This window comes from Trichechus manatus, unplaced genomic scaffold (assembly GCF_000243295.1).
Source record: "Trichechus manatus latirostris isolate Lorelei unplaced genomic scaffold, TriManLat1.0 scaffold00021, whole genome shotgun sequence".
In the NCBI taxonomy this organism is placed as follows: Eukaryota; Metazoa; Chordata; class Mammalia; order Sirenia; family Trichechidae; genus Trichechus; species Trichechus manatus.
Window position 1 is genome coordinate 24,441,265 of NW_004443957.1, and position 25,418 is coordinate 24,466,682.

The following is a 25,418-nucleotide window of genomic DNA, read 5'->3' on the forward strand; positions in this document are numbered from 1 at the left end:
ACAAAACCAACGGCCAACATCATCCTAAACGGAGACAGTCTGAAAGCATTTCCCTTGAGAATGGGAACCAGACATGGATGCCCTTTATCACCACTCTTATTCAACATTGTGCTGGAGGTCCTAGCCAGAGCAATAAGGCAAGAAAAAGAAATAAAGGGGATCCAAATTGGTAAGGAAGAAGTAAAAGTATCCCTATTTGCAGATGATATGATTGTATACACAGAAAACCCCTAAGTATCTGCAAGAAAACTACTGGAACTAATAGAAGATTTCAACAAAGTATCAGGGTACAAGATTAACATACAAAAACCAGTTGGATTCCTCTACACCAACAAGGAGAACTTCGAAGAGGAAATCACCAAATCAATACTATTTACAATAGCCCCCAAGAAGACAAAATACTTAGGAGTAAATGTAACCATAGACGTAAAAGACCTATACAATGAAAACTACAAGACACTACTGCAAGAAACCGAAAGAGACCTACATATGTGGAAAAACATACCTTGCTCATGGATAGGAAGACTCAAGATTGTGAAAATGTCAATTCTGCTCAAAGTAATCTACAGATACAATCCAATCTTGATCCAAATTCCAATGACATTTTTTAATGAGATGGAAAAACAAATCACCCACCAACTTCATATGGAAAGGGAAGAGGTCCCATATAAGTAAAGCATCACTGAAGAAGAATAAAGTAGGAGGCCTCACACTACCTGATTTTAGAACCTATTATACCGCCATGGTAGTCAAAACAGCCTGGTACTGGTACAACAACAGACATCTAGACCAGTGGAGCAGAATTGAGAATCCATACATAAATTCATCCACCTATGAGCAGCTGATAGTTGACAAAGTCCCAAAGTCCATTAATTGGGGAAAAGACAGTCTCTTTAATAAATGGTGTTGGCATAACTGGATATCCATCTGCAAAAAACTGAAACAAGACCCATACCTCACACCACGCACAAATCTAACTCAAAAAGGATCAAAGACCTAAATATAAAATGTAAAATGATGAAGATCATGGAAGAAAAAATAGGGACAATGCTAGGAGCCCTATTACATGGCATAAACAGAATACAAACCATAAGTAACAATGCACAAACACCAGAAGAGAAACTAGATAACTGGGAGCTCCTAAAAGTCAAACACTTATGCTCATCTAGAGACTTCACCAAAAGAGTCAAAAGACAACCTACAGACTGGGAAAAGTTTTTTGGCTACAACATATCTGATCAGGGTCTAATCTCTAAAATCTACAAGATATTGCAAAACCTGAACAACAAAAAGACAAATAACCCAATTAAAATGGGCAAATGATATGAACAGGCATTTACAAAAGCAGACATTCAGGCAGCTAACAGATTACATAAGGAAATGCCCATGATAATTAGCCATTAGAAAAATGCAAATCAAAACTGCAATGAGATATCATCTCACCCCAACAAGGCTAGCACTAATCCGAAAAACACCAAATAATAAATGTTGGAGAGGTTGTGGAGAGACTGCAACACTTATACACTGCTGGTGGGAATGTAAAATGATATAACCACTTTGGAAATTGATTTTGTGCTTCCTTAAAAAGCTAGAAATAGAAGTAGCATACAATCCAGCAATCTCACTCCTTGGAATATATCCTAGAGAAATAAGAGCCATCACACGAATAGATACATGCACACTTATGTTCATTGCAGCACTGTTCACAATAGCAAAAACGGAAACAACCATCAACAGACAAATAAATAAGCAAATTATGGTATACACACACCACAAAATACTGTGCAACGATAAAGAACACTGATGAATCCACGAAGCATCTCACAACATGGACAAATCTGGAGGGCATTAGGTTGAGTGAAATTAGTCAGTTGCAAAAGGACAAATATTGTACGAGACCGCTATTATAAGAACTCAAGAAAAGGTTTAAACACAGCAGAAAACATTCTTTGATGGTTACGAGTGCAGGGAAGGATGGAGAGGGTTATTCACTAACTAGATAGTAGGCAAGAATTATCTTAGGTGAAGGGAAGGACAACACACAATACAGGGGAAGTCAACACAACTGGACTAAACCAAAAGCTAAGAAGTTTCCTGAATATAACCAAACACTTCAAGTGACAGGGTAGCAGGGATGGGGGCCTGGGGACCATGTTTTCAGGGAACGTCTAGGTCAATTAGCATAACAAAGCTTATTAAGAAAATGTTCTGCATCCTACTTTGGTGAGTGGCTTCTGGGGTCTTAAAAGCTTTTGAGCGGCCATCTGAGATGCATCCATTGATCCCCACCCACCTGGAGCAAAGGAGAATGAAGAACACCAAAGATACAAGGAAAATATTAGTCCATGAGACAAAAGATCTACATAAACCAGAGACTCCATCAGCCTGCGACCAGAAGAACTAGATTGTGTCTGGCTACCACCAATGACCACCCTGATAGGGAATGCGACAGAGAGTCCCTGATGGAGCAGAAGAAAAGTGTGGTAGAACTCAAATTCATGTAAAAAGACCAGACTTAATGGTCTGACTGAGACTAGAGGAACCCTTGAAGACATGGCCCCCAGACTCTGTGGTAACCAGAATTAAAACCATTCCCACAGCCAACTCTTCAGACAAAGATTAGACTGGACTATAAAACATAAAATAATACTCGTGAAGAGTTTACTTCTTAGCTCATATATATACACGAGACTAAATATGTGCAGCTCCTGTACTGAATGAGAAGGCAGAAAGGGGCAGGAGCTTTTTGAATGGACACAGGAAGCCTGGGGTGGGAAAGGGGAGTGTGCTGTCACATTAAAGGGATTGCAACTAGTGTCACATAACAATATGTGTATAGATTTCTGTATGAGAAATTAACTTGAGCTGTAAACTTTCACCTAAAGCACAATAAAATACATATATATATATATTCATAACAACCATATGATTAGTAAAAGGCTCTGATAAGAGGCAGTATTGTGGGAATCTATAATAGGAATAACTAATTCAGTCTAAGGATGATAGGGGAAGGTTTCCTAGAGGAGGTCACATCTAAGCATAGACTTGAAAGCTAGCTAGGGGTTAGGTGAAAAAGAAGAAAGTGACTTTTCCAGATTGCAACACAGTATATGTGAAGCAGTCTAGAGGTGAGAAAGTACATGCTTTAAAAAAACTAAAGAAGTTCAGTATGGCCAGAATATAACACATTTCAAAGAACATTATTATTTTGAGTGGTCTTTATTATTCTACTTAATCTTAGCATACCTTATTACTGACTACTCTGAAGTTTACTTGGGTTTCTTGTCAGGTGACCTTGTGAACTGGCCATTCAACTTCCTATTCTAACATGGCTATCATTTAAAAATAAAACTACATCTGGATATTTTAAGGCTCAGTTCTGGCACCTTTTCTTCCAACTTATGGTAACAGCTGAATATTTAGACCATGCTAATTACCTATGGAACCCTTAATTGTACTCAAGCAGAACCAGTACATAGAGCAAGAGGCAGTAGATTGAACAGAACGAGGGGATACTGCTGATTTAAAATCAGAAAAGGTGTGTGTCAGAGTTGTATCCTTTTACCATATTTATTCAATATATATGCTGAGCAAGTAATCTGAGAAGCTGGACTATATGAAGAAGAACGTGGCATCAAGATTGGAGGAAGACTCATTAACAACCTACAATATGCAAATGACATAGTCTTGCTTGCTCAAAGCAAAGAGGACTTGAAGGACTTACTGATGAAGATCAAAGACTTCAGCCTTCAGTATGGATTACACCTCAACATAAAGAAAACAAAAATCCTCACAACTGGACCAATAAGCAACATCATGATAAACAGAGAAAAGACTGAAATTGTCAAGAATTTCATTTTACTTGGATCCACAGTCAACGCCCGTGGAAGCAGCAGGCAAGAAATCAGACAATATATTACATTGGGCAAATCTCCTGCAAAAGACCTCTTTCAAGTGTTAAAAAAGCAAAGATACCACTTTGAGAGCTAACGTGCACCTGACCCAAGCCGTAGTATTTTCAGTTGCCTCATATACATGCGGAAGGTGGACAATGAATAAGGAAGACCAAAGAAGTATTGATGCATTTGAATTATGGTGTGGGCAAAGAATACTGAATATACTATGCACTGCCAGAAGAAAGAACAAATCTTTCTTGGAAGAAGTACAGCTAGAATACTCCTTAGAAGGGAGAATATTGAGACTTCGTCTGGCTTACTTTGGACGTGTTATCAGGAGGGACCAGTTGCTGGAAAAGGACATCATGCCTGGTAAAGTAGAGGGTAAGCCAAAAAGAGGAAGTCCCTGAAAGACACAGACTGACGCAGTGGTTGCAGTAATGTGCTCAGACATATAGCAACATCCTGAGGGTGACCCAGGACCTGGCAACATTTCGTTCCATTGTGCATAGGGTCACTCTGAGTCCGAATCAACTTGATGGCACCTAACAACAACAAATTACCTATGAGGTATCTTGAATTATGCAAAAACCAAGTATCTGTATCATGTTTTTCTTTACCTTCCCCAGCATCAGAGTTGGACAACGAATTAGTATTCCAGTTTACAGCCCTTTTAAGAGAAGATGATACCAATGGTTTTATATCTTTGTTCTTTTTTCTTGTTCTTTCTGTGTGCATATGAAATAAAAAGTGTGTGTACGTGTGTGTGAATGTGTGTGTGTGGGTGTGTAAAGTGTTTTAGTGACAAAATCCTCTGTTCTGGTTTTCACAGAAAGATATTTTTAAAAATATACAGTGAACATGCTCAACAGAGAACAATATTTGTATAAAGGAAAGATGGGGGAAATCAAGCCAGCTAACTAATAATGAGCGGTTGGTGCCAGACAGGCTAACAGAGCTTTGGCTGCCTCAAGGCATGGAAGGTTGGATTCATTTTCACCATACCTGTAATGCAGTGACATGTTGGAGACTCTCGTGGGCTGATGCAGCAATTTGCAGCCAGCAAACTCTTTTCCTTCCAGTGGTGCTGGCTTTGAAAAAGGTGCCATAAAATGGAGTGTAAATAGAAGATAGATTTCAGTTCCCATATCTCTAGAGTTGCTGTTGTGAGGCATTTTCCAACTGTTAAGACCTTTAGGACCCCAGAATTTATTGACATTCTTTTGGAAAAGTGGAAAGGGGACAGATATCAACTTTACAAGGAGAGTTGTGTAAAATATTTCCCAAAAAAAAAAAAAAAAAAAGACTCTAACTTGTTACTCTGAAAATATGAATCACTTCCCTGGAGTGAAAAAACCCACACCTCTTCCTACCACCTATTAGCAATGGAGGAGGGCCACTGCCCCACATCCACAGAAATGAGGGTTGTGTTCACATTAGAGAAACAGTCAGCCACATGGGTATACTAGCATGACTGCCTGCTAAAATACAAAGACCTTTACAAATATCACCGTAGGATGACTGGAAATTTAACCAAAAAAGTAGAAAGATGTTATTCTAGAAAGTTTCATTCTGTTGTACATGAGTCAGTACCGACTCGCTGGCACCTAACTAACAACACCGTAAGGAAAACAAAACCAACTCTGTATAAGTAATCAAAGAACAGTTGTTCTAGTGGCAGTTCCAATCTTAGTAGTTATGTGCCCATGAGCACTTAGAGTCCATTTTAGCTTGTTCATCTAGAAAACAGGGTATGAATAGGAATATACATACTATGTCTATTTTACGGAGTTTTGTTTTTCAGTAAACTAGTGAAATGTATGGCTTTATTATTGTGAAACTTAATAATGTAAAGCATTTCCAGAGGAAATCACCAAGGTAATATAGTGCTGCAGGGAAATCAGAAATATAAAAGTGACAAAACAGTTATCATAAAAACACTGCACCGTGCACAAATTAATAACGTGCACAAATTATTTTCTTTTGTTTTATGGCAAAGCGTATATTTTTGTGAGCATGAACAGATTCTGGAAAAGTGAGGAAGGGAAAGGCTAGTGATAAGATCCTAACCTTTCCCTGATACCAGCCATGCTCTGTCCGCAAGGCTGTAAAGCAAAAGTGCACAAATTTAAAGTAACGTTCATGTTTCTGCTTCTTTACTGTAAAACAGAGATAGAAAATATTCATCTAGAAGGCTACCAAGTTCACCTTTCACGTCTAGAATTTTTATTTGGTTCTTCTTCAGATCTTCGTAGCCATTTTTTATGGTTTCAAGTTTCACTCAGTCATCTTTACGCTTAGCTTCTATCTCTTTGAACGTGGTAAGTAGTGTGCAGCTCTTTTACAGAATGAATCTGTTTTTGTGCCTGTTAATTATGCTGGTTCTTACTCTTGGTGTCATGCTTCCTCTCCTCATCTTCCTAATTCTCTTTGATTTTGTGCTGGACATTATATTTGAAAAAATTATCTGCAGAAATAATTCTTCAGAGAGAATTTTACTTGTTTCTGTCAGGCTCCTGGGGAAGTTAGGAGTCTGGGAAAACTTTAATCCCAGTTCAAGGTTTGTTGCTCTCCTGGGTCCCCTGGATGACACTAAAATGGACTACCAGTTCTTGGGAGGGCTATAACACTTTTTCCTGTAAATGTAGTCTATCAGGCTTTCAACTTGAAACAGAGGGTGGTTTACTAGAATCCTTATCTTTACCGCCACCACCATCAGTTGCTGTCCAATCAATTTGGACTCATGGTGACTCGATGTGTCAGAGTGGAACTGTGCTTCATAGGGTTTTTGACGCCTGATATTTTTAAAAGTAAATTGCCAGTTCTTTCTAATTTAATACTCAGAAAAATTCGGTGAGGTTGGTAATATCGGGATTGCCATTTTACAGTTGAGGAAACAAAGGCAGAAAACTGAGCCAGAAGATATGTTACTCTGTTGAAAATAGCCTTCTGATTTATGACTATCTTTGACTTATGAACCTTTCCTTTGTTGCTTACTGAAAAAAAAAAAATAAAAAAGGAGTTGATTTTTATTTTGTAAGTAAGGCAAAAAAAGACGTTTCAAGAAGTCTCATAAATCAGGGATAAATTTTTCAAAATGGTATCTGTAGGGGTATTCATATTTTAAGTCTATTGGGGTACAGCCTAAGGTTCAAATCTGAAATTCATTAATGCAAAGACAGTGTAGAGTTGTAGGAACGTGATATATCATCTAAGCCAGCAGTTCTAAACCAATTAACTATGGTTAATTGCCTGGGGAAATCTTTGCAAATGCACATGCTCCTGCAGGTGTTTTAATATGTGCAGGTGTTCAGGACGGTGAAGATATATATGAGCCTCACACCGTTCACTCAGACATAGCTACTCCTAGGAGAGTGTAGATTTCTTCAGGATTATTGATGTAGGAAAAAGACGGAAAAATCACGGATGTTGTCCAAACTTTTAATTACTGTTGGATTAAAGTCCATATCTTAATTGTAATTTTGGTGTTAACACCTTGTTTAATTTTACTTGTCTTGAGGATATTATAGTCACTATAACTTCATGGTGAATGAATATTTTAGAGCAAAACTGTTACCATCATATTATTTCCTTGTACTGGGTCCACTGCTACAGTAGTTCCTGTAATTCTGATTAAAATAGGACATAAAAGCTTCCTGTTGCTGTAGTGTGCCTTTGAGTCAATTCCAACTCTTAGCTACCCTATAGGACAGAGTAGAACTGCCCCCATAGGGTTCTCTAGTCTGTAATCTTTAGGGGAGCAGATTGCCAGGTCTTTCTTTCAGGGAGCCACTGGGTGGATTTGAACCACCAACCTTTTGGTTAGCAGCTGAGCACTTAACTGTTGTGCCACCATGGCTCCTAAAATCTCTTTTCTGCAGTGGAAAATGTAATATATATTTACTTTAATTTTTAAAGAAATTGTAAAAAAAAAAAAGAAATTGTATGTATTTCTGATTATTATTTCTTTAATTATGCCTGCTAGAGCTAGCAAATTCTGTTGCAAAAACAGGTATCTTGAAAATTAGATGAGAATTATTAAAGCAAGATTAAATAGCATTGTAGCCTGTAACTAGATAATACTGATCTTTCTTAGAAAAAAAGTGGGAAAATGATAATACAATGATTGTGCCTCTTAAATGTTAAAGTGCACCTCGATCCCAAGAAGGGAAACTGAAAACAAGCATCTTCTCAAAAAACGGGCCATGACTCTTGGATGACAATTTTTCTTTAAACATTTTTGAGATCTGTTTGAAATTGGCTGTTGCTGATTATGGTGATCACAATCTCTGGGTTTAGCAATGAGATTCTGTAGTCTTTATCATATTATCAGTCTTTAGTTCTCATTTGGATTAAAGTTGGGCAATGACAGTTGAATAGAGACAAAAGAAATATGAACTCAGAATCGACCTTCTCTTCCATCAGAATTTATGATTTCTTTGGTTCTTGTTTTATGACCATAGAACTTAAACAGATTAGAAAATCATCAAATAAAAAAATTGATTTGGGACAAATTGACTCCCCCCACCGCCCATGCCCAATACCCTTAATTACATATGTGAATATAATTCTATAGAATAAATCAAATACAATAGCTGTTTTCCTAATGATTAGGAAATCGTGATAGTGAAAAGAAAAATGATCTTGGTTTTCACTAGGGAAAAGATTATAGATGAAGGAACATTCAAAGTAAGGTAAGCCAAGACCTGAAGGCAAGGCTTGACTCTTTGAAGAAAACCATGGTGACTGAGTCAGTGGATTGGGTTTAGATTTGAATCTCAGTTGAACTATGGCATCTTTACCTGCCTATCACCAACTAGTATTGTGCCAAGTCTTTATTTTCCTCTGGGGAGCACTAGTTGTGGATTCAGTAATATCATTTCCTCTGGCACCATCCCTGAGAAGTAACCAAAAGCCTCCTATCCAAGTTGGAACCTAGCCCAGTCTGGGTCTGGACTAGTTTGAAATTACACGTGACATTGGCACCAGGAAACATGTCAAGGCATTCTCCACAGAATATTTGGATAAGTACTGATTGAATATGAACATCTTTCTCTAAGAATTTGTACTTAATTTGCAAATGTTGTTGTTAGGTGACATCCGATTGATTTTGACTCATAATGGCCCCATGTAACAGTACAACTGCTCCATACGGCTTTCTAGGCTGTAATCTTTACAGGAGCATAGCTCCCGGTCTTTCTCCTGCAGAGCAGCTGGGTGGGTTCGCACCATCAACCTTTCAGTTAGCGGCTGAGTGCTTAACTGTTGCACCACCAGGGCCCTTTACTTTATAGATATTCTCCTATTAATCCTTACAGCTGCTAGAAAGAGATAAGCACAGATTTTGATGCTCTTATTGTGAAAAGCACGAACGATTAAGCACTCGACTATTAATTGAAAGATTGACTGTTGGAACCCGCCCAGAGTCTCCTCAGAAGAAAGGCCTGATGATCTGCTTCCAAAAGCTCACAGCCTTGAAAACCCTATATGGAGTGCAGTTCTACTCTGCGCACATGGAGTCACCATGAGTTGGAACCAGCTAACTCAGTGGTAACAGGTTTGGTTTTATTTTGAAAATAATTTACAGGTTATATGAAGACTTATGATGTTTCCAAAATTACCTCATCAAAATACAGAATATGGTAGATTTGCTCCATATTTCCTGTCAACAGTACATAACTACTTCATTCGTACTAGTTAAGAAGACAAAATTGAGGCTGATGGAAAGAAAAGCAGATAAAAAGGAGAGCTGAATGGGATAGGGGAAATAATACAATTATTAGAGGGACTTTAGGTCAACTACAGATAGGATAGATAGACTAGATAGTAGCTATCTATACCACCTTAAGCTATTAAATGAAAATAGCCTTTATTATTATTAAAGGTATTAGGATTGGTATTATTAATAATCTATGTATAAGTAATGCAGAAAGAGTAGAAGCACTAGGGTCAGTGAGGATGCATTTTTTTTTGCCCTTTTCCCCCCTTGTTGTAAAAATATATATATCACAACATTGAGACTACATTCTAATCTAAGCTTGCCATTTACTATCTGCGTGCTTCTGGGAAACTGCTTAGAGAATCCCAGTTTACTGAGCTATAAATATAAATAATAACAACCTTATAGGGTTGTTGGGAAGATTAAATGAGAATTAGCATCTGGTAAAATGCCTAACATACAATTCATACTCCGTAAGTTCTTAATAATAATAACAGTAACAATATAAACTCTTTTTACATGTTATTAGCAATAACCATCACTTGATATAGAATGTATTTATAGCAATTTCAAAATCAAGTGACAAATAATAGAGAAGAGGGTTACTACTAATATGTATTTTACAAGGAAATTTTCAGGCATTTGAAAGCCTATTTGGTATTAGAAATTCTAGGATGTGGTAAAAAAAAAAGCATAAATGATTTTCGGAAGGGTGCACTATTTTACATAATTATTATTAATGAGAAAGTCTCTTTAGTGGTGAAAGCTAACCCCTAAGTTGGGTTTTCTAGGGCATTTGCTCACTGTCTTTCAGGCCCAAGTATTATTTGACACCTTCGTGTGTTATGTATTGCCTCAAGGCTTAAGAGAGTTGATGATTAACCTAAACACTCAAAATAATTTTGCGCCCCTTGCAGCGTGGTCCATTATTTATATTTGACATATTTTTAACCAGGCGTATTTAACACAAAGCATTCATGGAGTTTTCATAGCAGACATGTATCCCAGTGGCTAAAGCATGATGATTGGGTTGTTAGATAGCAGTTATTCAGAACCATCGTCATCACATTTAATTAGGCTTTTCGGAGAGGAGGGAGTGCATGTATGATTTTCAGCTGTAGTGCAAGACAACATTTTTTTTTTTTTTTTTTTTTTAGCATTTATGTTTTTTCATAGGATCCCTGGGTGATACAAATGGTTTGTGTTAACCGAAAGGTTGGTGGTTCAAACTCATCCAGCCACTCTGTGGGGGAAAGATCTGGTAGTCTGCTCCCGTAAAGATTTCAACCTAGAAAAACCTATGGGGCATTTCTACTCTGTAACATTTAGAGTCACCATGAGTCAGAATCGACCCGATGCCAATGAGATTTTTTGGTTTTTATGTTTTTTTATGATTGATAATTTTATTTACGTAGAGTAAAACTTTGGCTACTCATAACTCTTCTGAGTGTTGACAGTCTTCTTTGAAAATAAACTTGAATGAGAGTCATTTACAATTTTTTCTGTCCCCTTGCTTTTAACTGTCGACCCTCACTTCTTAGTGTTATCAGTATCTAAGCCTTCTTTCAGTCAATGGTGGACTTTTGATCCTGAGACAAGCCTGTTAAAGTTCAGTGAGATACGAGCAGCTTCTGAATGTGTGTCTCTCCTACGATTAAAAAAAGAATGCATGAACTTTAGTGAAAGACTCTGTGACCTTTTCAGTTGCTCAGAGAAATAGGTGTGAGTTCCTGCTTCCCCCTTCTGTTTTAATGGCTAGCGTTGCTGAATAACTGATTACCGGTTCGGTGAGGTGTTTAATAAAGTCTTCTATCCATTAAGATAGTATTGATTATGTGCATGGTAGATATTAGGCTAATAGAAACTTTTAGCATTGTTGCATATGGCTTATAACAAATGCATTAAAGCTAAATATAGAAAAGTTTGCTTGTAATTGCCTTGTTTATTGTCCAGTGGGTTTTGACAGCCACCCTGGAGATGTCTTGCAGAAAAAAAAAAAAAAGGAAAAAAGACTTTTGATTGATTGATTTCTTGAGCAGCAGCAACAAAAACAAACACAAATAATGCAAACACCTTGCTTTGACATCACATTTTTTAAGCCAGGGTTTCCTAGTTAAACCAGTACAAAGCCTGATTGTGCTGCTGAAACGCCTGAAGTCCTGATTTACATTTTTTCCTAAGCGCTTGCTAAACCAGACAGCAAAGGAGTGCAGATAGTCCAGCAGTAGTGACACCTCACAGCATGATCTAAACTTCTCAATGATTCTGGGATGGGAGAGAGGAGAGACTCAAAAAAAGGCACAGTCTTAGGATCAAAGAATGTTTCTGGTATGCATATTGGCTTATTTTCAACTAGAGTTGTTGTAATTAGTTGCGAGGAAACATTGAGAACAAATAATTTGGATTCTATATTGGAAGCTTATTTTCTAATTCATTGTCATTTTATTTCCAGGTGGAGCACCAGTATTCCCACAAGTTCACAGTAGTGGTGTTACGTGCCACCAAAGTGACAAAGGGGGCCTTCGGTGACATGCGTAAGTGCCATTATTTGCTTTGCTGTTGAAAACGAAAGGTTATGATTCACCCTTCAGTTGTCTGAGTTCGTTGACAAGCTAGGGGCTTTCCCTTCTTCAGACGTGGTTATCTCTGCCTAGATCTTTGAATTCTAACATTCTGAACATTCTCTGATGCTGTTTTATCTGTCAGAAAAACTTCTTACTTTTGCTTTACATGAGCTGAAAGCACTTCTAGTCGTGTGACATACATACAGACCAGTAGAATTCAAAGAAATTCTATTTTGGAAAGAGTGTTAAGACTTCAAACAAACTGCTTCTGTGAAGTATTGTATCAAGAGGATTTAAAAAAATGCAGTTGCTCTAGTTCTTATGCCTTTGAATATTTTTATTATATGTGGAATATCTGCAGAAACTGGTGTAGGACAGCTTAACATGATGTGAACCACAGCTTGAGGATAAGATTGAATGAACTCGTTCGCAGTATTCTGCATACTTCTAAAAGCAGTCTTCCAGTTTACCACCCAAAATGGCTAGGGGTCATGGAGGTGGGAGAACAAAGAAAGACAGATAAGAGTTGTGATAATATATTTAGTAAACTTTTAGATTGTTACCAAAAATATGGCAGTGGGAAATTTAACCTTCAGAACAGGTTTTGGAGAAAGAGTGGAGATTACAGTTTATCTATCTGTGAAACAGGGAAGGTTTCTCTGCTGAAGTGACATTTAAACTGGTCTCTGAAGGAATGGTATCTGGTTATGAGAGCAGGGAAAATTCCCAGGCAGTGAAAACAGCATGTTCAAAAGCAAGGGAAAAGCAGAGTGCCCAAAAGGAATTAGACTAGGTCCGTTGTCTTTAGAGACTGGAGTGCAAAGGTATAGGTTGGGGAGATAGACAAGAACTAGGAAGACAAACACTAGCAAGACAAGGACTAGAACTGAAATTTTATCATAAAGAATTTGATGGCATTTAAGTAGCAAATCACATGATTGGATTTACATTTTAAAAATGATTGTTCTTGCCATAGTGTGTTAAATATATAGAAGGGATATGCACTTTTTTTTTTAGAATGGGAGTGACTAGAGCTTTTTGAAATGACACTGAGAAGGGGCCCATAGAGAAGGAGAAGTTAAATATTAAGGAAAGAAAGGTGAGATCTGTGCTCAAGTCTCCAGTGAATGAAGAATAGTGTCTAGTAAGCTGCTAAATTTTATAACTAAAGAGGGGGTTGAGAATCTTATGGGAAACTTTTAGATGAGCCGTGGTTTTCATGACAGGTGAAGTGAGCAATAGCAACTTCTTTAAATCCAGAGGGCTATATTTGAAATTTTGTCTCTTATGTCCATTTAACCTATCTAATCACTTCACCAATATTTTTCTTAACTTATTCTTACTTTGCTTTTTATGAGTCTTTGTACTTCCATTATTTTAAATGACACTATACTAGAAGAAAACCAAACCAAAAAACTGTTGCTGTCGAGTCCATTCCAACTCATAGCTGACCCTAGAGGGTAGAGTGGAACTACCCCATAGGCTTTCCAAGGAGCGGCTGTTGAATTTGAACTGCTGACCTTTTGCTTAGTAGCAGAGCTCTTAACCACTTTGCCACTAGGGTTCCAGGCTCCTGTAAAAGAGAAGCCGCATTAGAAACCATACTTGAGGACTGGTATTCTACAGGTCCTCAAGACAAGGCACAGACCTTACAATGGAAGACATTGTGCTATTAGTTGGAAAAGTCAGTCTTAATTCAACTAAAGACTACGTCAGTAACTTGCCAAGCATGCAAAAGACGGAACTAATTTGCCTTTAAAAAATATATAGGTATTATTTCTTATGCAAAGTAGCATAACTCTTCTAACTGTGCAGAGCTGTGCCTTCTAGATAAGTTTGAACAGTAGTTCAAACTCTATGCTCTGTGAGCCTTATTTGGCTGGTGTGGATCTGATCTCTTAGCGACTTTCACCATAGGCCCCAGGCACTTTGGCAGTGATTATTTATTATCATTAAAACTGGGAAGAGAGAATGTGGCAAATGTCATTTTAAACCTATTGGAATTGATATTGACAACACTACTCAAGAACATGAGATACTCATTCATTTCATGAAACTGAGAGCAGGTAGACTTTGGATGCTCGCAGTGTGCACAGCACAGATTAGACCTTCGCTCTTGTGAAGTTCCCTTTTTAAAGTGAAGGATCCATAGAGAGAATAGCCACTGGAGATTAACCACTATAGGAGAACGGATGGTGTTATGGCATTCTGTTAAAATTTTTATTAAGCATTTCTAATTTGACTTCTTTTTATTTAAGTTGTTACATAATTTTTTGAGTGGAGTTTTGTTGTCAACCCCTTATATCACCTTAATGAGTTTGCAGGAAGCTGGGAAAAGGCGAAAAGAAACAATAAGAGGGAGTTTGAGAGAATTGGATTCAATATAAGGTTAATATGAAAAGGTGAAAGGACAATATACTGTGCCAAATAGTTTATTTTTGAGAAGTTGTAGGAGGCTATTGTGAGAAAACATGTAGGCATTAGCTGTCACCTGTTCGAGAAGTTTTGGTAATATTGCTTAGTGAGCTTAATCGGTACAAATTGCCCACTAAACTGAATTTGAGGTGTCTGTATATAGAAGTTCTTCGAATAGACAAGAGTAGAACTATAGTGTTTTTAAGATTCCCAAAGACCAGGATAACAGAAGCCTATATACTCTTTTGCTGCTTATAGGTCTACGTTTATTTAAAAACGTAAATTTCCATAAAATTTTACATATCCGTAAATAATGACAGGTTACTGTTGGGTTTTTCTATTTTGTCTGTGGATTCAGGGGCTTTCTCAAGGGTGACTAAAGCATTTGCAGAAAACTAAAGTGTGCCACACAAATGAACTGTCTAATTCCTGGTTAAAAAAGCAAAAACAAAAAAACTGCTTTTTTTTTAATGTAAACTAAAATTATACCTATTTTTAATTTTGTCCCTTGATAAATCATCATATCTTGATCAGATGCATTTAAAAATACCCTTTGTCATTGTTAAAAAGTCACAATGAAATCAGCAGCATGAACTGTCTTTTGAGGGGCCAGCGCTGACATTCTCATTGCAGTGGCTCACTCCTTTCCTTGGTTTCACCCGAGAACACTGGGCCAGCCAAGAACACAGCACCTACCAGCCTCTTCCCAGTCATGGTTGCTAATGGCTCAAATTTATCATTTTTGTCCAGTGCTGACCTTTCACTGCATGCTTATGCTCATAGTTCATACAAAGAAGCAAATAGAAGTTTAAATTAAAACCTGACTCAGAATTATTGACATATTCTTATTTTTATTGTTCTTCAGGTGAAAGTTTACAGAGAAAATTAGTTCCTCAGTAACAATTAATACACATATTGTTTTGTGACATTGGTTGCCAACCCCTCGATGTGTCAACACTCTCCCCTTCTTGACCTCGAGTTCCCCATTTCCATTTGTCCTGTTTTCTTGCCCCTTCCTGCCTTCTTGTCTTTGCTTTTACGCTGGTGTGCCCATTTAGTCTTATATACATGATTGAACTATGTGTGTTGTTATTTGTTTTATAAGCCCTTGTCTGATCTTTGGCTGAAGGGTGAACTTCAGGAATGACTTCAGTACTGATTTAAAAGGGTGTCCGGGGGCCATACTCTCAGGGTTTCTCCAGTCTCTGTCAAACCAGTAAGTCTAGTCTTTTTTTGTGAGTTAGAATTTTGTTCTACGTTTTTCTCCATCTCTGTCTGGAACCCTCTATTGCAATCCTTGTCAGAGCAGTTGTTAGAGGTAGCTGGGCACCATCTAGTTATTCTGGACTCTGTCTGGTGGAGGCTGTGGTAGTTGTGGTCCATTAGACTTTTGACTATTCTTTCCTTGTGGCTTTGATTTTCTTCATTCTCCTTTGTCCCAGATGGGGTAGGACAAGTAGATGTATCTTAGATCGCCGCTCACAAGCTTTTAAGACCTCAGATGCTACTCACCAAAGTAGGATGTAAAACATTTTCTTTATAAACTATGTTATGCCAGTTGAGCTAGATGTCCTCTGAGACCATGGTCCCCAACCCTCAGCCCAGTAACTCAATTCCTTCGGCGGTTTGGATGTGTCTATGAAGCTTCTATGACTTTGCCTTGGTCAAGTAGTGCCTACCTACCCAGTACTGTGTACTGTCTTACCCTTCACCAAAGTTACCACTTATCTATTGCCTAGTTAGTGTTTTTCCCACCTCTCCCCTCCTTCGTAACCATCAAATATTGTTTCTTTCTGCGTGTAAATCTTTTCATGAGTTTTTATAATAGCAGTCTCATACAGTGTTTGCCCTTTTGTGATTGACTTATTTCACTCAGCATAATGCCCTCCAGATTCATCCATGTTGTAAGATGTTTTGAAGATTCATCATTGCTCTTTATCATCGCATAGTATTCTATTGCGTGCGTGTACTATACTTTGTTTATCCATTCATCTGCTGATGGACACTTACGTTGTTTCCATCTTTTTGCTATTGTGAATAATGCTGCAATGAACATGAGTGTGCATATGTCTATTCGTGTGACGGCTCTTATTTCTCTAGGATATATTACTAGGAGTGGGATTGCTGGATCTCATGGTATTTCTATTTCTATTATTTTAAGGAAGAGCCGTATTGTTTTCCAAAATGGTTGTACCATATTGCATTCCCACTGGCGGTGTATAAGAGTTGCATTCTCCCCACTGCCTCTCCCACATTTGTTATTTTCTGTTTTTTTGATTTAGGCCAGTAATGTCGGGGTAAGATGGTATCTCAGTGAAGTTTTGATTTGCATTTTGGAGCCCTGGTAGAATAGTGCTTAAGCCCTGAGGCTGCTAACCAAATGGTAGGCAGTTCAAATCCACCAGCCGTTCCTCGGAAACCCTTTGGGACAGTTCTACTCTGTCTTATAGGAGTTGATTCGACCACAACGGATTTGGTTTGGAGCCCTGGTGGTGCAGTGGTTATCTTGGCTGCTAACCAAAAGTTCAGCAGTTCAAATCCACCAGGAACTCTTTGGAAACCATATGGGGCAATTCTACTCTGTCTTATAGGGTTGCTATCAGTCGGAACCTACTCGATGGCACCTAACAACAACAAAAATGGCTAGTGATGGTGAACATTTCCTCATGCGTCTGTTAGCCCCCTGAACGTCTTCTTTGGTCAAGTGTCTGTTCATATCCTTTGCCCATTTTTTGACCGGATTATTTGTCTTTTTATTGGACAGGTGTTGGACTTTCTATAGATTTTAGAAATTAGAACTTTGTCGAATATGTCATAGCCAAAAATTTTTCCCAGTCTGTAGGTTCTCTTTTTACTCTTTTGTGAAGTCTTTTGATGAGCATAAGTGTTTAATTTTTAGAAGATCCCAGTTATCCAGCTTATCTTCTGGTGTTTGTGTATTGTCTGTTATTGTTTGTATCCTATTTATGCCGTATATTAGGGCCTCTAGCATTGATCCTATTCTTTCATCCGTATTCTTTATACTTTTTGGTTTTATATTGAGGTCTTTGATCCATTTGGAATTAGTTTTTGTGTATGGTCTGAGGTATGGGTCCTGTTTCATTTTTTTACAGATGGACATCCAGTTTTGCTAGCACCATTTGTTAAGAAGACTGTTTTTCCCCCATTTAAGGGACTTTGGACCTTTGTTAAAGATTAGGTGACTGTAAGTGGATGGATTTACATCTGGGTTCTCAATTCTGTTCCATTGGTCAATGTGTCTGTCGTTGTACCAGGACCAGGCTGTTTCGACTACCGTAGCTGTATAACATATTCTTATTTTTAAAATACATAGTTTGCATTTGTTTGGTGATATTAATTTAACTCTTGAAGCTACAGGAAGTGATAGTGGATGTGGCATAAATAGGGAACTTGTGAACATCATGTTAGATATTCAGTGTTGGGTTAATTTTTTAAAACTCTCTAGTCTGTATTGTCACTTTGCTCTTCCAGAAGAAGATACGTGTTTGTAAAATGACAACCAGTGACAGTAAGATTTCCGTTGGTAATAGAGTTTTCTTTGTGCATATATGAAACAGAGCACAGAACTCTGGCCACAAACCTCATGTTATAACCAAATGAAATAGCACAATGAGGTAGCTACTTCACTGAATTTCTGCTTTTTAAAAAAGTATTAGGGAAAACAAAGATCGTGTGTGATAATGGGGTCTAGTCTCTGAATTCAGAACTGGATAGAGCTATATTTCATTGCCTAAAATGAAATCAGGTAGTGAATCCACGGTGTTTTTTAAACTATAAAATATTATACATACGTTAGATGTTTTAGAAATCCTAACTGTGACTATGGATTTAGGATTCTTGCTTTCTTCTTTTTTCTTTTATTGTATATTTGCCCACTGTGGGGGAGACATTGGAAACATAAAGATAATTAAGACAAAAATGGTCTCTGACTTTGTGCAGATTACAGTCTAGAAAGGAAGACAAATAAATAGGCAATCGATAATAGTAAAGCGCCATTACAGTGTTCACAAAAAAATTTAACTATGTGGGAAAATACTAATACTTTAAAGATACTATATTAGTCTCCTAGCACTGCTGCAACAACCCACAACAAATCCAACAACCCCAAACAACACATACTCCCACAGATCTGGAGGTCATTAGTCCAAAATGGGTCAGCAGGCCTTCCTTCCTTCTCTAGGCTCCAAAGGAGAATTCACTCCCTACCCACCTCCAGCCCCCAGAGACCATCAGCAAGATTCGTTATTTATTTATATTTTGATTTTGTTTTGTTTTGTCAGCTCCTTTACTGGACACTGAACTCTTTCTCATTACAGAATAAGTATTATTAGGATCTCTAAGGACAATTGTAAGGAGTCTTGGTGGCGTAGTGGTTACAGTGCTTGGCTGCTAACCGAAAGATCAGCAGTTGGAGCTCACCAGTGGCTCTGTGGTAGATGTGGCAGTCTGCTTCCATAAAGATTACAGCCTTGGAAACCCTATGGAGCAGCTCTTCTTTGTCATATAGGGTCGCTATGTGTCAGAATCCGCTGACAGCGGTGAGTTTGGTTTGGTTTTAAGGGTAATTGTAAGTTTGCAGATGGAACTAACTTTCCTTAAATGTTTAGCAGATAGCACAGCTTGTTATTACATTTAAATTTTAAGAAAAATGTTAAAATTCCTGGGAGAATTATGAACTCATTTAAAGGAGTTTTTATGAGATCGCGTTGGTTAATGTTCTAAAGCACACTTTTACGGTTCTCTTAAGACTCTCAAGCTTTTATTTTTCGTAATGTCTCTGGGTAAATGATAATTTATTTTAGATAAACTCATATCGAGGTTGGTATCAAGTTCCTAATTTTTAAATGGTTGTGCCATTTGCAGGTCTGAGGCTTCCCTGATACCCCAAAACAGTGCTTCTCAAATGTTAATTTTGATATGAATCACCCGGGGATTTTTTAAGCTGCAGATTCTGAGTCAGTAGATTTGGGTGATAGATTATCTATTTCCAACAAACTTGCAAGCACTGGAGATGCTACTGATTCAAGGACCACATTTTAGAAGGCAGGGTCTTAGGCAATTTCTTCTATTTTATGTTTGCTTACTCTGACATCTACAGGGCTCATGAGCAGAAGAAAGACTTTAAATTTTCTGAAATGGAACTAGAATCTAATGTTTTGTGGATTTTTTTTTGATGATTTTACTTTTTTAAATGAAATAACTATGAAGATGTAATACTTTTTTTTCTTTTAATTTTCTAAATTCCCATAAAGGATGCTTAATTATATGACTCAATACATTATCATTGAAACGAATGAGAGAAATAAACACGATGAATACTGTATACTTGTACCACAATTATATTCTTAAATTCTGAAATCCTTAATATTCTTTTTATACTGGAATAATGATCACACCACATTGCAAGCAATGAAAAAAGAAGGGTATTAAGGAGTCCTGGTGGCACAGTGGTTAAGTACTTGGCTGCTAACTGAAAGGTTGGCCGTTCAAACCCACCAGGAGCTCCTTGGGAGAAATATGTGGCAGTCTGCTTCCATAAAGATTACAGCCTTGGAAACCCTATGGGGCAGTTCTACTTTGTCCTATAGTGTCACTATGAGTCGGAAACTTGGTAGCAATGGGTTTGGTTTTTTGGTTTTGTATATTTTTGTTGTTCCAAAAGTCAAAGTGCTTACTTAAAGCTAAATGATCCAGTATATGGAATGTACTATATACTTGCATATACACAAATTATACTCTTTCCCTCATATGCGTATAAATATCCTCCAAAAGTATTTTAGTATGGTTTAATGCTTCTTCAGTTTACTAATTTGTGTTTGTGTGATGTTTGAGACACATTTACGAACTCAAGAAGAGTAACTGTAAGTACTCTGCTTTTAACCACTGTAGTGTTGTGAAATATTATTTTTTTCTTACCTGCAAAGAGGTTTAGTTGAGATGACACTTGTGGCATAATGTAAGTATGTCAGTTTCTTAATGTTTGGAAAAATGCTTATTGTTATTTAAAGCATGACTGTTCTCCAATAGGGACATTTATGTTGTCCCCTATAACATATTGTCATAAAACAGAAGTTTAAAAACAAGATGATTAAAAAAGAATGGAACACTTGTTAAATGTTTTAGAGCATGTGACTTTTTATGAGGATTCATGAAGAACCTGGGGGATCATGTTATGTCCTTGAGGAAAGCAGAAACACACCGGAACTTCCACTTCTACCTTCAGTGGAAATGTATAGTCTAGGATCAATCAGCAGTAGTATTGATGTGGGCTATGTCACATGAGGGATACATATTGAGCATTTAGAAGATTATTAGAAATATCCATAAAAGTCTCTGTACAAATTGGTTTTGACTACATCTTCATAAAATAATGACTTATTGAGTAATAAATATTTGTAAGTGTTCTGTTCTTGTTTAATCGTACTGTTTTGTTGTTTATGTCTTTGCAGTCCCATGGAGCAATTACCCCAAGAGTTAACATATGACACTGAAGTGGTAGGGATAGTACCTTGATTACTCAGGTCCATGAAATCTCATCTTACATGATTTTCCTAAGTCAGATTCTTTCTGATGTTGAGCCTCCACTCACTAGAATAGGTGAGGCGAGTGCAGGTGATCTCCCTTCTTCAAGGTCCTGCAGGAATTCTCGGCATTTAGAAGTGCCTGTAAATTAGGAGTAGGGCCTGCCTTAAGCACTCGTGGTTGCCATCATCAGCATCAAGCCTTCTGCGAAATGCTGTGGCCCTGGATCGTGGCCTTCTGGTTTTGCCAGGCATGGAAATGCCTCTCAGAGCAGTCTTCTCTTGTGATCACACACTGCACCTGAGAGATACTACCACTGTTCTCAAGGTGTTGGTGCTTACAGTCCAGACTCCATGGACATCCTGTAGTCACTATGCCATCCACCTAGCACAAGGAGCATTGACTCCAACGCTTGTAGAAACTCAAGAAAATTCTAACCCATCTGACTTTCAGGGCATCTAACCTTCTTTCCCCCAGTCTTGTTTCTCCAAAGCAGCAGCCTCAGTCCCTTCACCCTTAGGACCACTCAACTAAATCCTCTTCAAAGGACCTGACTCCCAACATAATGTTAATAATATACTTGGAAAAATTACTTAGAACCCAATCTTCCTATTTGTAATAAGCAGGGTGTTGGTATGTCTGTAGAGAAACATCTATTTAATCTTTTGAGAGTTTTCTTCAGCAACAAGAGCAATGCAGGAATTAATATCACAATATATTATCCTTCTCTGGTAGCCATTCTTGAATTCCCTAGTGATCAGAAGCTCCAAGGAGGATATTGGTGAAAGAGCTCGATCTCCAGAGGCAGAAGGCTATTGCTCACCATGTGTTCTTGGGCAAGTTACTTAACTTCTCCCTGTCTTCCATTTCTCATCTTAGCAATATTTGAGAATTCAAAGTGTTCACATATGTGAAGCACTTATGTGCCTTACGTATAACAAGTGCTCCTTAAATATTACTTACTATTGTTAAAATGATTTCAAACATCAACATAAGAAGACATTTATTTATTAAACATCATCTTGGCATGAACCAATGAATATTCTCTTTGAGTAGTCTGTGCACTGAAATAATTTTCAGTTTTTCTCCTTGAGGACAAGGAATTCCCATTCTGAATTTCTGTGTTGAGCAAATTCTTGTAACTTTTTTTTTTTTTTTTCCTGGCTGGAGAGAAACAAATGATGGAATGTACTTCTGTTGTTAAAACTTTTCTGGTACTCTTGGACATGGTTCATTCCCATGCTCCCTTGGCAGCTATCCTGACCTCTGTTTAACTCTGTCACATTGGAGTGGAATCATGTACTTGTAAAACTGGAGCCCACATACTAGTCATTTCTCAAAAATTAATACTTAGCTCTGAGTCTGACATAGTAGTAAGTTATCGGGGAATATTGGATGAATGGATAGAAAGCATGAATATGTATAATTGTCTTTCTTCTTGGATATTGGTTCCTATTTTGCCTCACTAGGGAGAGAATTAAAAAACAATTGTCCTCTTTTGCGTAAGTGTGTGGATTATGAATGCCTCTGCTACTTCTATCCACAGCTATCCAGAATCTTTCTGAAGTTCAATGTCCAGAAAACTTTATAACACCTTTGGATTAGTCTAATTAATCTTTTATTAGATTCATTATGTGGTTTCAAATATTATTTTTAAATGGCATTGCTTTTGGCCTATAGCCACTTGCTACCCTAAAGTATCTTTTTTCTGAATTAAACACTTCCTGAGTATCAGCCTTAAGGTTATGATTGATCATGAGTTTTGGTTTACTAATGTTTTTGGAATGTTTTTGAGTATCCACCCAAGATTTTTTAAATGCTAACTATGATGACATTATCTCCCAATGGTCTTTTTATGGAAGACAATTTCAAGTTGAATACAGTGTTTAGGAAAGTGCTTTTTAAAATAAAAAATGCAAAGCACATTTCTTAAGACTTTACATTATTACTACATTTATTCCTTTTAGTAACATTTTGAAATATTCTGTATCTTTAATTTTGCAGATGAAGACATTGAGTTAAAGGTGCCTAATAAATAGTCCCCAATCACATCCACTGTTACATTTGGATTAGAGTTAGAGCTCGACAGGACTGGAACTCAACACTTTCTCACTCGGATATCTGCTTGTGGCTGCCTTTGAGCTGTGTGTGGTCTAGCTGGGAAGATGAAATGGCCTTAAACAATCCTTTGGAAAACCAATCCAAGAGAGTAGATAGTCAATAATTGTGTGTTTAGATTATCGATTTTTAAAAATGTTGGCAGTAAACTTCAGAGAAAACAGAGACTGAATGAAGATTGAGATGGGCCCTATAACCTGAGCACAATTATAGTATGTTAAGCGATGTGAGGCATTTCAATTTGGAAAAAAAATCATGGTTTTTTTTTTAATGGGATTGACACAATATGCTCAATATACATTATTTAGAGAACTTACTTAGCTATTTTTTATGGTTTATGCCAGTGAATAGGGAAATGCCTTGATTTATTGCAGTTGTTCTCAACCGGAGGTTGATGTTTTTATCCTCCAGGGGACATTGGAAGTGTTGGGAGACATTTTTGGTTGTCACAATTGGGGGTTGTTACTGGCATCTGGTGGGTAGAGGCCAGGAGTAGCTCCTCACAACAAAGAATTATCCAGTTCAAAATGTCAACAATGCTGACTTTGAGAATTCTGTGTTAATAAGAATTATATTTGCCTACAGTATAGTGGAATCCATATATAGCTACATTCATATAGCTAAAATGAATAACAAATAAATTCATATATTTACAATATTACATAAGAACTTGTAGTGAATTACTCTTCCTATCCAACCTAAAGAGATTCCAAGAAACATCCCTGATTATAAATACGTAAAAGATTCCAAGCATAGATAGTAATTACAAAGGTATTTTTGTTTCGTTCCAAAAAGGTATCATAGGGATTTAAATAAAATTGTAATGCAGGTAACAACAAAAATTTCAATTCTGTTTTAGATCTTCATTTAACTTTATTTGAGTTGCTTTGGCAATATCTATTTCTCTATTTTCCCGTTATAATCAATAAGTCTTTTTTAGCCCAGTTCAAGAATGTACTGTGTCAATTGTTTATGTAAAGTGTACTAAGTCAACTGTTAGTGGACACTATAAGCTATCTTCCTGACATCCATTTAACTGATAGTACATTCTGATAGTTTCATTTCCTTTTTCAGAATGAAACATGCAACCTTAGAAAGCATTATTATGCATTTTGAGGCTATGAGGAAAGGAAAAATGGAAGATAGGCAGAGTTAAAAACTGGAAATTCTGTTGATAAAGGAATTTCACAATGTCGTTGTTGTTATTAGGTGCCCCCAAGTCGGTTTGGACTCATAGTGACCCTGTGTACAACAGAACCAGACACTGCCTGGTCCTGCACCATCCTCACAGTCATTGTTATGCTTGAACCCATTGTTGCAGCCACTGTGTCAATCCATCTCATTGAGAGTCTTCCTCTTTTTCACTGACCCTCTACTACTCTACCAAGCGTGATGTCTTTCTCCAGGGACTGGGCCCTCCTAATAACATGTCCAAACTACGTGACACAAAGTTTTGCCATCCTTGCTTCTAATGAGTATTCTGGCTGTACTTCTTCCAAGACAGATTTGTTCATTCTTCTGGTAGTCCATGTTATAGTCAATATTCTTTGCCAACACCATAATTCAAAGGCATCAACTCTTCTTTGAGCTTCCTTATTCATTGTCCAACTTTCACACGCATATGAGGTGATTGAAAACACCATGGCTTCAGTCAGGCACACCTTAATCCTTAAAGTGGCATCTTTGCTTTTTAACACTTTAAAGAGGTCTTCTGCAGCAGATTTGCCCAATGCACTGCATCATTTGGTTTCTTTCTTTTTTTTTTTTTTGTTATTTTATTGTACTTCAGGTGAAGCCTTACAGAACAAATAGTTTCTCATGAAACAGTAGTACACATATTGTTTTATGACATTGGTTAACAACCCCACAACATATTAACCCTCTAACTTCTCAACCTTTTTTTTTTTGGTGAAAATACACATAGCCAAAGATACACCGTTTCAAAAATTTCTACGTACACACTTCAGTGACATTGACTACGCTTTTCCAATTGTGCTGTTATTCTCACTTAAGATGAAGGCTTACAGAAGAAAATACTTTCTCATTTAACAGTTACTACAAATGTTGCCCTATGACAATGGTTAACAATCTCACAACACATCAACAATATCCTTACTCAACCGTGGGGTTCCCTATCACCAGCTTCCTTGTCCCCTTCTGCCT

General features: G+C 37.4%; 1 protein-coding gene across 3 annotated transcripts in view; it reads left to right on the plus strand.

The window, feature by feature from the left end:
* The window catches only part of PLA2G4A (phospholipase A2 group IVA), a 168,732-nt gene that overhangs the window by 32,346 nt on the left and 110,968 nt on the right, over window positions 1-25,418 (plus strand). For 2 of the 3 annotated variants that reach the window (XM_023728149.1, XM_023728150.1), the window contains exon 3: window positions 12,068-12,149. In XM_023728149.1, the coding sequence (XP_023583917.1) occupies window positions 12,068-12,149 (82 nt within the window). Of the gene's footprint in view, window positions 1-6,078; window positions 6,218-12,067; window positions 12,150-25,418 lie in introns of those variants that run through there. The other variant, XM_023728148.1, reaches the window with a different exon arrangement.